The 18471-nt window shown below is 42.2% G+C and overlaps 1 protein-coding gene across 9 annotated transcripts in view; it reads left to right on the top strand.

Annotated features, from left to right (window-relative positions):
• The window catches only part of LOC117487475 (NLR family CARD domain-containing protein 3-like), a 189413-nt gene that overhangs the window by 90220 nt on the left and 80722 nt on the right, over nt 1-18471 (top strand). For 3 of the 9 annotated variants that reach the window (XM_034136099.1, XM_034136101.1, XM_034136095.1), the window contains 2 exons: nt 15193-15300; nt 16925-17032. In XM_034136099.1, the coding sequence (XP_033991990.1) occupies nt 15193-15300; nt 16925-17032 (216 nt within the window). Of the gene's footprint in view, nt 1-13858; nt 13944-14540; nt 14649-15192; nt 15301-16924; nt 17033-18471 lie in introns of those variants that run through there. The other 6 variants (XM_034136104.1, XM_034136102.1, XM_034136097.1 and 3 more) reach the window with 4 other exon arrangements.

Here is an 18471-nt window from a genome sequence, read left to right as displayed (position 1 = left end):
CAAATAAGGAGTGAGAGTGACGCGTAGCCAAAACAGGAAGCTGTCATACACTCTGGAAGCTATCATTAGCAGCTAATATTAAAACTCCGTTTTTGACATAAAAATTGAATTATGGATTATCAATAATATTTAAGTAAGTGACAGACACATTGGATTAACCTATGGATTAACCTTTAGCCGCGTTTTTCTCGTTTTAATGCCATTGAACACAACTTTTGATCAGAATAACAGCAAAAGGTGAGCATATCTCTGTGTTTTGCTACCTAATGCTACGTCGTGTGTTGTCTGTATTTGCTTCCCCTGTCGCGAGTTCTGATCGCTCAGTGATGATCCTTATATTTCTATAATCTGTGGAATTAGAGTTTGTTAGCTAAACCTGTTTGTGCAGATCCGATAAGTATATTGATCGATTTATACCTAGAGTTCTGTGCTAAGTGCGTTAGCATGTTTTCGCTCAGGGCTCATTTAGAAGCCCTGAGACACAGTTTCGTGAAAAAACTACCCGCCAGACGGGTCCTCTCTGGCTTAACAGGTTAATATAGAGCAGCGAAGATTATCTTTCGATCCCGTTTGAATTGTGCAACGAATTACAAATATGATGTTTGTCAATTTAAAAGATAATTTTGATGTTATGATGGAAACTGAGCTAAAGAAAACATGATGTTCAAACAAAGAGCAGAAACAGAGGTCTGAGTTCAGTAGTGTCCTTATGAGATTAAGGATTTGTTCTGATCTGATGAGGTTTAACTTTATATTGTTCATTTTCATTTGATTTATGGTGCATCTGGGGTGATGTTAAAGAGCAATCCAAAAGTAAAGTAACTAGTAGTGTAACTAATTACTTTCAGCAGTGAGTAACAAGTAAATAAATGCATTACCTTCTTTGAGTGACTACCCCAACACTGGTTAGTTGTTGAATCCTCATGGAAAGCTCCAATAATCATCTTTACATCAGCCCCCCCCCCCCCCCCCCCCCCCCCCCCCCCTTGACTTCTGGGAACAGCTGATGTGTAGAGAAGCTCTGACTGGTCGCTGTTACTGGGAGGTCGAGTGGAGAGGAGGGGCTTCTATGTCAATGACTTACAGAGGAATCAGCAGGAGAGGAGAGGGTGATGACTGTGGGTTTGGATTGAATGATCAGTCCTGGAGACTGGAGTGCTCTGATAGAGGTTACTCTGTCTGTCACAGTAAGAAAACAACACTCATCTCCTTCTCCTCCTTCTCCTCCTCTAGTAGAGTAGCAGTGTATCTGGATCATCTTGCTGGCTCTCTCTCCTTCTACAGAGTCTCCTCTGACACACTGACCCACCTCCACACCTTCAGAACCACATTCACTGAACCCCTCTATGCTGGGTTTGGGTTTGGGTTTGGGTATGGGTTTGAGTTTGGGGCTCGTTCCTCAGCGTCTCTGTGTTCTCTGCAGGAGTGATCCCCCCCCCCTGATAATCAAAGTGCGTCCTCTAAATAATACATTTCGCACCAAAACTAAAAATCTTGACAAACTTTGACTGTGTGGAGGTTTCCATTTTGGGTTATATAACAGAAGCAAATATAATTCAGTTTGATCCACAATGTAGAATGCATTATATTTCATGCTATATACTTGCTATGAACTAAATTCAAAGATTCAAAGGTTTTATTGTCATATGCACAAAGCTACAGTGTAGAAATGGCAATGAAATTATTCTGACCTGAGCCTCTCCAACAATGCAACATATATAATACAATACAAAAATACAAAATAAAAAGTTGTAGAAAAAGTCTATATACATGTCAATACAAAGTTAAAAGCGGACAAAGAAAGGTAAACAAACACTGAAATATAGTGTTATAGTGTACTGAAAAAAAGGCAGAGTTGGAGAGGAGCAAAAGACACATCTTTTCAGCAATGTAAACCGTTTGGTGAGATGAAAGAGTTTAAGGTCGGTCATAGTTCATCACTATAGGTCCCACTGTTCAGTAGAGGGAGTAAAGCCTTACTCTAACAGCAGCTGTAAGCAGGAGGCCGCTGACTGAAGGGGACATCTCTGTAAGCTTTAGTTTAGCTTTGACTGTACGATCTGAAGTGAGTCTGGATAGGTCAGTTTCCCTCCCCTGGGAGATAATGACCCTCCCCCCATATGTGGGTATGCAACCCAGTCTCACATCTAAACGTGTAATAACTACGTTGGTCCACAACTTGGGACGTAGTATTTCTACAAAAACGCCTCTGAAATTGTAGGATCCCTACGTTTTTTTCAACCATTCATTTCCAATGGCTGGCGTCTATGTCACGTGATCTTCAACTTTCTCTCCGCAGAAATAAAAAAACATGGCCGACCTTCGTTTTATTCTCGGTAGAAAATGCCTATTTTAAGGTTAGTTTGGCCATTAAAATGCGTTTTGATGTCATTTGATGCGAGAAATATGAGTTGTTATTTCAGATTATGTGTGCAGTGGATGTACATGATCTTTAGTTTGCTAGTTATTACGAAGAATACTTCAGGAAATTGTGTAAATACAACGTTTTCATTGTTACCAAGGTGGTTGCTAGGGACGCTGCTATCGATATTATGTCTGTTGTGTTGTGTAACTGTTTAATGGTGTTATCTTTATTGCTACCCGGCATCTAAAATTGTGGCATAGATACGTTATTTTCCATTATGCTCTCTTTCTATTGTCTTTATTATACTTTAAACAGTGTCTTTGGCTATAGGGCGGCTCAAAGTATTTTGTCCGGCCGTTGTGAAGACTGCTTTGTTTATTGTCCTTGTTTTTGTTTTAAATAAAGCATATTCAATCGAGACATGCCAAACATCTGACGTCATATGACGTGTCGCATCTGCGCACAGGGAGCAGGGAGACCCCGAGATCCGTATTCCCCGTATTTTTTAAATAAAGAGATTTTCAATCACGGGCGCGCATCAAACGTGTGACGTAATGTGGTATTAAAAGTATTAAAAGAGGTGAAAATCACTACAAGTCTGGGCATGTTGAGAGCTGTACATACACACACATTTCATAGTCTTATATTTCAACAGTTTTACGACAAACTGTGACTTTTTTGACATGGAAATTATTATTTAAGATTGACAAACATCATATGTGTAATTCGTGGCACAATTCAAACGGGATCGAAAGATAATCTTTCTCTCTCCATTGACTTCAATGCATACTTTTTCCGAAATAAGGTCCCATGGAGGAAGCCGGAAGTTTGACGGACATTACCCACAATCCTCTGTAGCAACCATAGACTGTATAAAAAAATTAAATAATATATTATTCCGAGTGTGCTTGCTTTTCTCTTTGAAAGTCCTCACATAACGGCATTGTAATACACGTTTCGGCTGCATTAAATATTACATATCTGCCGTAGTTAACTCTATTTATAGAGCCCTGATGACAAGACTTCTAGACAAACAGGAACTGCCGCCAAAACTGAAAACTTGACGTGGATCTTAAATATATAAGCAATTAAACAACATCTTACATTTCTTTTCACACAATACGTCTCCTTGCAGTATCAACACTAATTCGGCTGACTTTTATATTTGATCCAATTGGTAGATAGGCTGTATTTACACCATAACGGTGCACAGCTGATAGAAAGGGACACCTACTGGTTAAAGCACGTTATTGCATTTTATAATTTTATTATTAGATATTAATAGGATCCCTATAAAGTTTATTCTCTACTAATAGTTCATTAAAGACTGTATATAATGACTATTTTGCACATCCCATTCAAGATTTTAAGATTTTCTAAGGTTTATTGACATATCATATTATACACAACTACGGTGTAGTTATGCAATGAATGAAAAACTTGGGTCACAGGTTCCTCAACAGACCTGCGACCCAAGTTTTTCATTCATTTATCTGATATGTCAATAAACCTTAGAAAATCTTGAAATCTTGAAAGGGATGTGCAAAATAGTCATTGTATATAGTCTTTAATTAACTATTAGTAGAGAATAACGAGTAATGAATATACTTTATAGGGATCCTATTAATATCTAATAATACAATAATAAAATGCAATAACGTGCTTTAACCAGTAGGTGTCCCTTTCTATCAGCTGTGCACCGTTATGGCGTAAATACAGCCTATCTACCAATTGGATCAAATATAAAAGTCAGCCGAATTAGTGTTGATACTGCAAGGAGACGTATTGTGTGAAAAGAAATCTAAGATGTTGTTTAATTGCTTATATATTTATAATTGGGGAGGCGTGTGGCGCAGTGGAATAGTGCGTTGGTGTTTGGATCAGGGGAGCACAGGTTCAACCCCCACTGCAGTCAGCATGTCGTTGTGTCCCTGAGACACTTCACCCCAAATTGCTCCTGTGGGGATTGCCCACAGTATTGAGTATGTAAGTCGCTTTGGATAAAAGCGTCTAATTGTGACATGTAATGTAATGTAATGTAATGATCCACGTCACGTTTTCAGTTTTGGCGGCAGTTCTTCCTGTTTTCAGATAATAAACACCATTTCCCAACGTGCATTGCGGCTAAACCGTCCAATCACCGAGCTGAGGATCTTGCATACGTCTGTTTCTGGTGTTTATGACGATGTGAGATGTGAGACTGGGTTGGAGCATTGCACAGGGGAAAATAACGTATCTATGCCGCGGATTTTGTTAAACTAATACGTTTGCGCTGTGGACCAACACTATAAATTGACGGGGAAGGGGGTAGCAATAAAGATAACACCATTAAACAGTTACACAACATAACAGACATAATATCGATAGCAGCGTCCCTAGCAACCACCTTGGTAACAATGAAAACGTTGTATTTACACAATTTCCTGAAGTATTCTTCGTAATAACTAGCAAACTAAAGATCATGTACATCCACTGCACACATAATCTGAAATAACAACTCATATTTCTCGCATCAAATGACATTAAAACGCATTTTAATGGCCAAACTAACCTTAAAATAGGCATTTTCTACCGAGAATAAAACGAAGGTCGGCCATGTTTTTTTATTTCTGCAGAGAGAAAGTTGAAGATCACGTGACATAGACGCCAGCCATTGGAAATGAATGGTGAAAAAAAACGTAGGGATCCTACAATTTCAGAGGCGTTTTTGTAGAAATACTACGTCCCAAGTTGTGGACCAACGTAGTTATTACACATTTAGATGTGAGACTGGGTATGTGGTAGGGATGGGAATTTGAAAGCAAATGTATATTCGAATATTCTGACTGCAGCATTCTTATCATTCGTCCCACACATTTAGCCGATGTCCCGCATTTGATTGACAGTCGCCCGTCTTAAACAAGGCTTTTATCCAAAGGTGTGTAGAAATCGAGAGAGAGCTATCACCAGTAGCTGAGTCAGATGTCAATCAATCAACAGATAAATGTATTTATGGGTGTAGCCGGTGGAGGGAGATTTCCAGAGAGTTATTGTCAGATTTGCCAGATTTTTTCTTTAATTGCGCATGGAGGTGAAAATGTTTTGAAGTGACACTTCACAGAAACTCACAAGAAACGCCTGGCAAGAGATGTGGGACCAGCAGCTGATTTAATGAACGTTAAGCAGGTCAGCAGACTGTACACTAGATCCGGCCTTTTCTTTCTGATCATAATAGTTTGTTATGTTAATTCCATTCAAAACAGATATAATTAATTCCTTCACTTGCATAGTTTGTGCAAACATTAAACCAAAGTAAAGCGTTGTTATTATTTATAAGCTAATAGTTTCATAGAAATGTTTATTCTTAAGGGTTAGATAGACATTATATATTAATCTAACCTAGCTCTTAGCAACGCAGTAACACATCCTGCATTGTCCCTTAAAAGCGTCCTCTTTGTCCCACATGTGGCTTGTTGGCACCTGGTCACCCCATCTTACGCTGTCTCTTAAGAATACATCATGCTTGTTTCTACTTGCTGTGTGCAGAGCCTCCAGCAGGTGGCGCTGTGTGCTCTCTCCTCTCAGAGAGACCTTCATGTTTTATAATCAGCAGGCAGTGATCCATGTGAAGCTGTTCCTGTGTGACTCTGTGAAGCAGCAGGGGGTCTCAGTGAGTTCAGGTCTGCAGGATCAAGCTGCTGCACGCTCACTTCCCCTTCATTCAGAGTCTGAGTCAGGGTTTCACTCACAAGACATGAGCTTTGGTGGATTGGTGCATGTATAATACATTTAGAGAAATACAAATATACAGTAGAGGAAATAAGTATTTGATCCCTTGCAGATTTTGTAACTTTGCCCACTTACAAAGAAATGAACAGTCTATATTTGTAATTGTAGGTTTATTTTAACAGTGAGAGTAAGAATATAAAAAAGAACATCCAGAAATTGACATTATATAAAAGATAAACATTGATTTGCATTTAACTGAGGGAAATAAGTATTTGATCACCTTGCAGAACATGTTAGTTCTTGGTGAAGACACCCTTGTTGGACACACAGAGGTCACACAGAGGTCAGACCCTTCTTGTAGGTGGTCTCCAGTTCTGTGAACAAGGATGTTGGTCCACTCCTCTCTGAAGATCCTCTCCAAATCCTTCAGGTTTTTAGGCTGATGCTCGGCCTCTGGAAGCTTCAGCTCCCTCCACAGATGTTCTATGGGATTAAGGTCTGGAGACTGGCTAGGCCCCTCCCTCACCTCAATGTGCTTCTTCTTTAGCCCCTCCATCACCTCAATGTGCTTCTTCTTTATCCACTCCTGTGTTGCCTTGGCCGTGTGTTCAGGGTCATTGTCCTGCTGGAAGACCCCTCCATGACCCATTACAGTGTCCTGGCTGAGAGAAGGAGACTATCGGCCAAGATGTCACGGTACATGTCCCCGTCCATCCTCTCCTCGATGCAGGAAGTGGTCCTGTCCCCTTAGCAGAAAAACACCCCCAAAGCAGAATGTCTGACGGATGGTGTTCTTGGGGTGATAGTCAGCATCTCTCTTCCTCCAAACGGGTTGAGTTGATGCCAAAGATTTCGATGTTGGTCTCATCTGACCTCATCACCTTCTCCCAAGCCTTCTCTGAATCATTCAGATGTTCATTGTCAAACTTCAGACGGGCCCTTCATGTTCTTCTTGAGCAGGGGGGGGGGGGGGGGCCTTCAGGCGCTGCAGGATTTGATCCATTATGGTGTCGTGTGTTACCAATAATTTTCTAGGTGACTGTGGTCCCAGCTGCCTTGAGATCATTAACAAGTTCCTCCTGTGTAGTTCTGGCTGACCGCTCACCTTTCTCATGATCATCAATACCCCACGGGGCCAGATCTTGTGTGGAGCCCCAGACCGAGGGCCATTGATGCTCATTTTGTGTTTCTTCTGTTTCTGAATAATGGCACCAACAGTTGTCTCCTTCTCACCAAGCTGCTCTCTGATGGTCTTGTAGCCGGTCCCAGCCTTTGCAGTCATCAGAGAGTGCAGATCTCAGGGAGAATCTGGTCCCTGAGGTCCTTAGACAGCTCTTTGGTTTCGCCCATGGTGGAGAGGTTGGAATCTGAGTGATTGATTCTGTGGACAGGTGTCTTTGATACAGGTAACAAGTTGATATTAGGAGTACTTTCTTAAAGGAAGAGGACTCATGTAACCGGTCTGTGGGAGCCAGAATTCTTGTTTGTTGGAAGGGGATCAAATACTTATTTCCCACAGTAAAATACAAATACATTTGTATCTTTTATATAATGTCAGTTTCTGGATTTTCTTTTTGATATTCTGTCTCTCAATAGTAAATAAAATGATAGACTGTTCATTTATTTGTAAGTGGATGAACTTACAAAATCAGCAAGGGATCTCCTCTGTATATTCAGCAAAAGTGTTGGAATGGAAAAAGCCCCCCCAAACCACGATGCAGTGAAAACCCCCTGAAGGTGAGGAGGTTAGAGGAAGCAGCGCCTGAGAGCAGCAGCGCCTGAGAGCAGCAGCGCCTGAGAGCAGCAGCGCCTGAGAGCAGCAGCGCCTGAGAGCAGCAGCGCCTGAGAGGAGCAGCGCCTGAGAGGAGCAGCGCCTGAGAGGAGCAGCGCCTGAGAGGAGCAGCGCCTGAGAGGAGCAGCGCCTGCAGTCTTTGCATCTTCAGATTCAGTAAGTAAAGTTAAACAATAGAATATTTACTGGATAAGTAAGAATTAGGAAATAGAAATACTAGAAAGTATAGTAAATGTACCTCACAGTTGTACAGTACTTTTTCAATGCTGTCCATGTTTTTTCACGGTGCTTTTCTGTCAGTTATGTTTTGTTGTGTTTGCGGAGCAGCAGCAGAATAAAAAGTGGAAATGCAACTTGTGATTATTTACCTTATAATGAAACTCAACACAAATAAAAAGAGAAATTACAAAACCAGCAGCAGTGTGAGGTAAAAACGGCATCTGATCAAAACATGTGCTCTCACGCCCCCTGCAGGCACATCTCAGTAACTACAGTGATGGAAAAATACAACAGATACTTCACTCAACTGCAGTAACTCAGTACGTGAACCTGAGGAGATGTACACAGACTTTAAGGAAGAATACCACCGATGAGGGGGGGCAACCTACATTAAAAGAGGTGACATCAGTAGGATCATCAACTAACATATCTCACTAAAGGAACAAGTATTGTAAAATGACCCATGTATCTCACGTATAACTAAAAAACATATCACGAGGACGCAAAACTTGGTAAAAATACAAAACTAATTTAAGTAATAGTCTTGTAAAATTATGTAATATATATATATATATATATATATATTAAATAGACCATTGTGCAAATGAAATACTTGTATAACCGTATTATGTATGAATACTTCTATTTTGGTGCGATTTTAAATGCACAACTTTTAGTAACGCTGTAGTATTAATAATAATATTTTAACCCTTGTGTTGTCGTCCTATCAACTGAGCAACTTCTGTTCATAAAGCATAGAGTATAAATAATTACTCAGATCTGTGTAACACCTTTTGAGCAAACTTTATTCAGATTTAAAAGTGACTCTTCTTTTCTAAATGTACGGTCAATAAACCTCATTTACACAAATTCAAACCTCATTTCTGAGTTTAAAAAAACACACATGTTGATTCATTCTACCAAATGTTGACACACACGCACACACACACACACACACACACACACACACACACACACAGATCATCCCATGTCTGTCCTCCTGAGTCCTACATTTAATTGTTTTTAATGTATTTTATTGACCTTTTGTTGTATATTACATTCTATCTTGTTCTTTTATCATATCTTTTGTGTATCTGTGTTAATAATGTAAACCCCACTGAGAGACAAACGTGTTTTGTTTAATATTGAATCTTATAAATAAACTTAGATTTGATTAAACTTTTCTCTGATCAGCTGTAGCTATGGCAACAGGTGGCAGTTAGCCTACATTAGCTTCGATGCTAGCTAACATTAGCCACCAGTCAAAACACATGACCGTAATTACCTGAACGTTTTAAAACGTATTCATTAAAACATGTAAGGTGCTTTAAAAGTGATATAACGTAGTGAAAGGTCTTAACAAGTACCTTTAGCGCTGTTGCTGAGCTGAGGTATGTCGGTGTTTGGAAGTGAAGCATCACAGAAAGCACCGGGAGAAGGACCGGGGATTTCATCTCTGTTCATCCGGGAGAGGGAGCAGGCAGAGCGGCCAGCAGACAGAGCAAAGACCCCTGGTAGTGCGCCAGACGCTGATGCAAATCGTGGCCAAACGGTGGGACTACATTTAACATTTCACACACAATACACCCTGAAATTACACACTGCAGAGATTTAGACCTGAGATTAGGGAAGACCATTTCCACCACAGAAAAGAACATATCTACTCTGTAAATCATTAATATGATTTATAATCTCAATAATATGATTTATAATCTGATATGACTTAAACTATCATTAATATAACTTAAAATGTAATTAATATGACTTACTATCTCACTTGAGTAAAAGTAGAAGGAATATAAATAAAATGTTCTGTAAGTGCTCTTATTTTGAAGTACTTCCTCTTTGCTTTTCAGTTAATTATTAATTAAGTTAATAAATGTTCATCTTATCTTAACTTCACTTCGTGCTCGTCGGTCGTGTCGCACCTTCTCCTTCTTCTTCTTCTACTTCTCTCTAAAGGTTTGTAACTCTTTGTGACTTCAGAGCTTTTAGAGACAACTCTGATTATCAATCATTACTCAGAGAATAAGAACAACTCTTTAGTTTAACTTTTAGAGACTCAGAGACAGACTTTAACTCTCTTCCTGTTTTTACCTGAGATACACCTGTACACAAAAACTATTATTATTATCAATCATTACTCAGGGAATAACTCAGAGACCCTCTCTCTTTATTTCTGTCCTTAATACTGTATGTGTGTGTGTGTGTGTGTGTGTGTGTGTGTGTGTGTGTGTGTGTGTGTGTGTGTGTGTGTGTGTGTGTGTGTGTGTGTGTGTGTGTGTGTGTGTGTGTGTGTGTGTGTGTGTGTGTGTGTGTGTTGTTACCTTTATACATACTGTCTACGGATGATCCTCGTCACATGACCAGCGAAGTTCAAAGTACAAGGTTCAAGGCTTTTATTGTCTTGTGTGCAGATCTACAGTTATGACAATTACATTCTGAGGTCACATCAGGCTCCTCCAACAGAGCAACACAATACAACAGATGAAATAGTTAAAATAGTGCAAGTAAATAAAATAAAATAGAATATAATAGAAGTTTTGCAGAATAGTCTATAGTAATTGGAATATTGATATAAGTTGCAAAATGAATGTTATGGATGTTTCAACAGTTCAGGTGTTTAACAGTCTTATTGCCTGTGGGATGAAGCTGTCCCTGAGTCTGGTGGTTTTAGTCTGCGGTACCGCCTGCCAGACGGCAGCAGACAGGACAGTTTGTGGCGGGGGTGATGGGGGTCTTTTATAATCCTGAGGGATTTCTTCCTGAGCCGCTGGGAGTAAAGGTCCTCCATGGATGGCAGCTCCGTCCTGGTGATGTTCTGTGCAGCTTTCACCACCCTCTAAAAAAGCTTTACGATTAAGGGCGGTCCAGCTGCCGTACCAGGCCGTGGTGCAGCCAGTCAGGATACTCTCTATGGTGCACCTGTAGAAGGTCAGGATCCTCTCTATGGTGCACCTGTAGAAGGTCAGGATGCTCTCTATGGTGCACCTGTAGAAGGTCAGGATGCTCTCTATGGTGCACCTGTAGAAGGTCAGGATCCTCTCTATGGTGCACCTGTAGAAGGTCAGGATGCTCTCTGTGGTGCACCTGTAGAAGGTCAGGATCCTCTCTATGGTGCACCTGTAGAAGGTCAGGATCCTCTCTATGGTGCACCTGTAGAAGTTGCAGAGTATCCTGGTCCTCAGTGATGAGTCCATGTCAGGTCCTTAGTGATGAGTCCATGTCAGGTCCTCAGTGATGAGTCCATGTCAGGTCCTCAGTGTTGTGGACCCCGAGGAACCTGAAGCTGCTGACTCTCTCCACCGTAGTCCCATTGATGGCGATGGGGGCGTGTCCCTCTCCCTGCTGCTTCCTGTAATCCACAATCAGCTCCTTGGTTTTGCTGACACTGAGATGGAGGTTGTTATCCTGGCACCAAGATGTCAGGTTTGCGACCTCCTCTCTGTACGCCGTCTCATCGTCGTCTGTGATCTGGCCGATGACGGTCGTGTCATCAGCAAACTTCACGATGGTGTTGGAGCTGTGTGTGGCCACGCAGTCATGAGTGAACAGGGAGTAGAGGAGAGGGCTGAGCACGCAGCCTTGAGGGGCACCGGTGTTTAGAATCAGGGTGGAGGATGTGATGTTTCCCACCCGCACTGCCTGGGGTCTGCCCGTCAGGAAGTTCAGGATCCAGTCACAGAGGGCGCTGTTGAGCCTGAGGTCTCTGAGCTTGATGGCCAGCTTGGAGGGCACAATGGTATTGAAAGCTGAACTGTAATCAATGAACAGCATTCTCACATATGTGTTCCTCTGGTCCAGGTGTGAGAGAGCAGTGTGGATGGTGAGGGCTATGGCGTCGTCTGTGGACCTGTTTGCTCTGTAGGCAAACTGCAGGGGTCCAGAGAGTCAGGGAGGGAGGAGGTGATGAAGGATTTGACTAACCGCTCAAAGCACTTCATTATGATGGAGGTGAGTGCTACTGGGCGGTAGTCATTGAGACTGGTGGGTTTTGTCTTTTTGGGGACAGGAACGATGGTGGAGTGTTTCAAACATGTGTATTTAAAGATAAACATTTCAAAAGAGAAAAAGGTAAAACATTGTAAATATAAAGAGGAATGCATTAATAACACAAATCATTTTTTTATTTATTTATTTTAAATACTAAAATATGGAAATGTAAACATTACATGCCACCAGAGGGTGACACATCCCACAGCCTCACTCACAGGCGAACTGTTTAATCAAATAAATTAAAATACAAAAATAAAACATTACAAACCAAAGTAAATAAAGATAAGAGTTGAAGAGCAGGAAATAAAAAAATATATGAATTAAAAAAAAATATTGAAATCCTATGTAAAAATATATGAAGCGGAATTTAATAAAATAAGAACATTTTAAAATACAATAATAATGTGTGTGTGTGTGTGTGTGTGTGTGTGTGTGTGTGTGTGTGTGTGTGTGTGTGTGTGTGTGTGTGTGTGTGTGTGTGTGTGTGTGTGTGTGTGTGTGTGTGTGTGTGTGTGTGTGTGTGCTGGTAACATTTAGCAGAATAGTTTAAAAATACAACTCTATTTTTTTAAATACTAAATGTGGATTAGTAATTAAAGAACACAACACTAATGTTCCTCCCTCTGCCACCAGAGGGCGACACATCCCACAGCCTCACTCACAGGTCAACTGTTTAATAAAAAACGTTACAAACCAAAGTAGAGAGATACAAATATGTAGACATTTTGGAAATACAATAAAAGATCAAATGTAAAAACATTTACATAATACATGTGGATGAATAAAGATGAGTAAACACGTTTACAAAAAATAAAATTATGAATGTGGACATTTAAATAATAATACAATTAATAAATAGAGTCAACAGGAGTAGTGATGAAAAGAGCTCAAAATAAATGAAACAATTATAAAAATTACATAAATTGAAGAATATAAATATTATATAAATAATAATCAGAGAATGAAAATGATGCATAGATGAATAATAAGCAAACACATAACTATACAAATATGAAAATGAATAAATGGATTGATAAATAGGAATCAATAAAACATTTGAAGCCATGTCTTACAGATTGCTTTGTTTTCATGCTTAGAAATAAACAGAGAGAAGGGATAGTGGAGATTGAGCCGGAAAACAAAATAGATAAATAAGATAGAAGTGAAGAGTGATCCCCAAAGAAAGACAACGAGAAAGCACTTATCATCAAAATATAGTTAAAGTAGCGACAGTAAAAGTAGTCATTGTGCAGATTGGTCCATTTCAGAATAATATATATGATATGTTTTATAATGATTGATCATGAAAGTGTTCTCAAAGCTGGTAAAGGTGCAGCTAGTTTGAATGACTTTGTATACTGCAGGGTAGCTTGTGGATTTACTCCAGGTGGAACTAAAGTCTGATTTAACACTTGGTTATATTTCACATCATTCATCCACATCTGTAAAGTAACTAAAGGTATTAAATACATGTAGTGGAGTAAAAGTACACCATGTACCTCTGAATTGTAGAGGAGTAGAAGTACACCATTTACATCTGATAGTGAAGTAGAAGTACTAAGAAGTATAAAATGGAAATACTCAGGTAAAGTACAAGTACCTAAAAATTGTACTTACAGTACTTGAATAAATGTACTTAGTTTACACCACTTAAGCTCAGCATGCACTTGTGTGTTGAAGCCCAGAGCAGCAGACCTGGACCTGGACCTGGACCTGGACCTGGACCTGGACCTGGACCTGGACCTGGACCTAGACCTGGACCTGGACCTGGACCTGGACCTGAACCTGGACCTGGACCTGGACCTGAGTCCCGCTGTGTTTCCTGAGTGACCGCTCAATGGAGCCTCAATCTGCTGATGGGAGGTAGGAATTTAAAACGGACTAAAACTAACTGCCATTTGAGTCAGTTGTTGTCTGTGTTGAAGCTTCTGTGTAACCTTCAGGAAATCCTGGTTCTTAGCGACGTCGGTGGGCGTTAAGTGAACTGCAGTTAGCATCCTGGGCATGAACTCAGTGACGTTATCCACTAAAGACAGATGTGTTTACGTTAGCTTCACACTGCTGGCTGTAGGGCAGCTGAAGAGACGCGAGGCACTTTGTAGATAAACTTCACGTCTTTAGGATTTTCTCTGAAAATCTTCCTGAGTCCTTCACATAGAGAGCAGTCCACCGGCTGATAGAGGACACTCAGAAAGTCTGGAAGGTTCATCTGTTGGGAAACACAGAGCGATTTATACCATGACATTGTAAAGAGTTACTTTAGAGTTAACATATTGACCAAATGCTACCCAGGTGTCCCTGAGCAAGGCAGCGTTCCCTACACTGCTCCCCGGGCACCGTACATATGGCAGCCCACTGCTCCTAACACTAGGATGGATCAAATGCAGAATGTACATTTCCCCTCTGTGGGACGATGAAGAGCTCCTTCTTCTTCTCTTGATGCATCTGTTTCTGTTTCAGGGTCCAGCAGCAGACACCAGACTCTCCCAGCTGTCTGTCCCTAAAGAGCGACTCCTCGAAGGACGACTTCTTAGACTTTAAAGGACGACCTCCATCTGCTGATCAGAAGTAAGCTGTAACTCATAGTAAGAGTCCGGTTATGATAGAATAAAACTAGTTGATATGAAGTCTTGTCCAACTTATTTTCCAGCAGTCTTTCTCCAGCATGTTTTACGGCCTGATAAATGGAACAAATAATCAGGAGAGTGAGAGCGGTGTTTCCTCAGCGAGAACTTTACTCTAGTCAATTGCATTACCAAAAGTACGGCAATTAGAAAACATGCAAAGCTTCTTTAGTAGAGTCCAAACTCTTTTTCGTTTCACAGCATTTATCTAAGACTTCTTACTTTCCTCTAATATTACTGTCACCATCAGATAGCTTAAACAACATTAGCATCGCACACAAGTCACTTAAGTGCATCAAATATAATTGTACAGATAGCAGAACACTCAATAATATGTGTTGATGTCCCAGTTTTAAAATGTCATTACGATCTGTTCACACAGAGCGATATTACCATTACATAGTTAAATATAGGGACTTTAAGAGATTTAACATATTCTTCATCAGTTTTCTCCAGCATGCCAATGTCTGCATCTGTTTCTGTTTCAGGGTCCAGCAGCAGAGACCAGACTCTCCCAGCTGTCTGTCCTTCAAGAGCGACCGGTCCAAGGACAACATCATAGACTTTAAAGGACGACCTCCGTCTGCTGATCAGAAGTAAGCTGTAACTCACAGTAAAAGTCCGGTTATGATAGAAGCAGACTTGATTACTGCAACAGTGTTTTACTACAACTCATCCAGAACGCTGCCACCAGAGTCCTCATCAAAACCAGAAGAACTGAGCTCATCACCCCAGCTCTCAAAGCTCTGCACTGGCTTCCAATACCACAAAGAACACACTTTAAAATCGTACTTTTAACTCACAAAGCACTCAATGGATTGGGACCAGAATACATGTCTGATATGCTGCTCTGTAACGAGCCACCCAGAGCTCTCAGATCATCGGGGCAGGTTTACTCATCGTCCACAGGGTCAGAACCAAATTCACTGAGGTAGCTTTTAGCTTCTATGCTACGCAGATCTGGTACAACCTTCCTGAGATCTGAGGTTCCCCCCACCCTGAGTTCTTTAAATCGAGTCTAAAATCTTTCTCTTTAGTGCTGCCTATTGTTACAACCCGGCTCCTGGGCTGCAACATAAATCGGGGAGGCGAGACGAGGGGTATGAATAACAAAGATGTTTATTATAAATACACAAAGTTGAAGACGCGGCACCAGCAACAGATCCCCGAGGCTGGCCCGGAGAGAGTGCCCAGAGGAGTGAGAGAGCGACGTAACCGGCTGGACTCCTCTTAAATGCCTCCGGCAGGTGCAGCTCGTCAGGCAGGTGCAGCTCGTCAGGCACCCAGGCACCTGCAATCAAACACACACAACCAGACGGCACCCCACGTGGTGTGGAGGGGTCGTCACACTATCCAGAGATCATCTCACTCTGTTTTATCATTGCCCTTCAACACTTTTAGCTGCATTATGTGTATTTAGGCCACATCAGTATCCTCATCCTCCTAGACATGTCTACAGCCTTTGACCCCATCTCCCATACCATCCTGTTCAACCGCATATCCAACTACCTTGGCCTTACGAGTACAGCTCTATCCTGGTTCCACTCATACCTCTCCAACAGGTAACAGTTTGTCACCATCAGAAACTCCAGCTCCCCTCCAGCCCCAGTCAACCAAGGCATACCGCAATGCTCAGTGCTTGGCCCTCTTCTCTTCACCATCTACATGCTCCCCCTTGGTCAAATCAACCGCCAACACGGTCTCAATTTTCATTCCTACGCCCACGACCCCCAAATCCATATCATCACTGACCCATCCACTCAGCCCCCTCCCCTCTCACAAGTCAATTTCCTCCGCAACATAAAAACTGGATATCTAGTAACCTCCTCAAACTCAACAGCAACAAGACCGAGCTCGTAGTGGTTGTCCCTGAAGAACTACTCTGGAAGCTTGGAGATCTCTTCCTAGTTCTTGATGGCTGCACCATCCACCCTCCCCTGAAGCCCGCAACCTGGGTGTTATTCTGGACTCCACCCTGTCTTTCAACTCCGACATCCGGTCCATTACAAAACCCCCCTTCTTCCACATAAAAAACATATCAACAATATGGCCCTCACCCCCGAACCGGTGGCAGAAACCCTTATTCAAGCATTCATCACCTCCCTGGACTACTGCAATGGAGTCTTCTCTTAAGTCCCACATTCCCTAACCTTAACCTTAGATCAAACTAATGGGTATGAAGTGAAGGCACGCCAATGTCTGCATCTGTTTCTGTTTCAGGGTCCAGCAGCAGAGACCAGACTCTCCCAGCTGTCTGTCCTTCAAGAGCGACTGGTCGATGGACGACTTCATAAACTTTAAAGGAAGACCTCCCTCTGCTGATCAGAAGTAAGCTGTAACTCATAGTAAGAATCCGGTTATGATAGAATAAAACTAGTCGGTATGCCTTCCATCCATCTGTGCACAAAACTTATCTCGTGCCCTCATTGGTCATGTGTGCGTGCGTGTGTGTGAGGTGACGTGACGTGACATGATTCAAGATGGCGCCTGTGTCGGCTCGCCGCTCGCTCAGCTCTCTACCTTTAGCTATCCTGTTTTTGTTTTATGTTTGTCAGAATGTCTCTGCTCTGCTCGTTTATGATCGCCAAGCTCTCCTCCACCTCAGACCCTCACTGGAGTTGATATTGCTGCCCAAACCTATATCTGGCAACCATAAATCGTCCCCCCCCCCTCTACTGTCTTATATCCCCACCCACCTGCGCCGATCGCCCTGCATCCTGCCTCGCCGAAAGCGCTTTCGACGACGGGGAAAGCGTGGTGGTGCACTGGTCCATCTTAAGGCACACCTGACGGCTTCTTCTGTGAATTATCCACGCCTCGGATGTCATGGCCCTCCTGCTGCACGCCATGTGAGGGATCGGTGGATTCGCCCCGTTTTTCCGGAGCTGCGGCCTCTGCTGGGCCCGCTGGCAGCTCCTCCTGCCCGACTGACTGCTCCCGGCCCGCGCGGCGTTCAACACGCACATCTTCGTCAGCTGAGACGCACTACACCTTCGGCAAGCCCGGAGCGAAAACTTTGCATGGCTTTGCTAAATGCTAGGTCGATAGCAAACAAAACGTTCCTGCTAAACGACTTCTTCACCTCTCGTGAACTGGATTTTATGTTCCTGACGGAGACCTGGGTCCACGCTGGCGAGTATACACCGTTCTCTGAACTTCTTCCTCCTGACTGTACATTCTTCAGCTCCCCCTGTGCCACTGGCCATGGTGGGGGCATAGCATCAGTGTTTAGAGCTAGCCTCCAATGCCGATTGCTTCACCCTGTAACTAGCTATGCTAGCTTTGAGTTGCAGCTTTTTGAACTGAACCCGGCCTCGCCTATACTCTGCGCAGTCGTGTATCGTCCGCCAAAGTGTAATAAGGATTTCATAAATGACTTTTCTGACTTTCTGTCCGGGATCATGGTGAAATATGATCGTGTTTTGATCTCCGGAGACTTCAATGTCCATGTGTGTTGCGAGTCCAAACCTCTGGTTAGGGACTTTTTAAATCTCCTTGATTCTTTCGGTCTCGTTCAGTCCGTGGCTGGCCCAACACACAAAAAAGGACACACTTTGGACTTAGTATTATCGTTTGGACTGTCTGTATCTGTGGATGAAATATGTGCAGCAACGCGTATCTCAGACCATTTACCGGTTCTGTTTACAACCTACATCCCTTCCGCAGGAGTCGAATCACGTGCCCCGGCGCGTTGTCTGCGTTCGATTAACCCCTTGACTGCCTCACAGTTCTCTGATGTTTTTAATGCTTCTCCGATCTGTAAATTA

This window comes from Trematomus bernacchii, unplaced genomic scaffold, assembly GCF_902827165.1.
Source record: "Trematomus bernacchii unplaced genomic scaffold, fTreBer1.1, whole genome shotgun sequence".
NCBI lineage: Eukaryota > Metazoa > Chordata > Actinopteri > Perciformes > Nototheniidae > Trematomus > Trematomus bernacchii.
The sequence above is the reverse complement of the archived record's forward strand: the minus strand, read 5'-3'. Positions and strand labels throughout refer to the sequence as shown.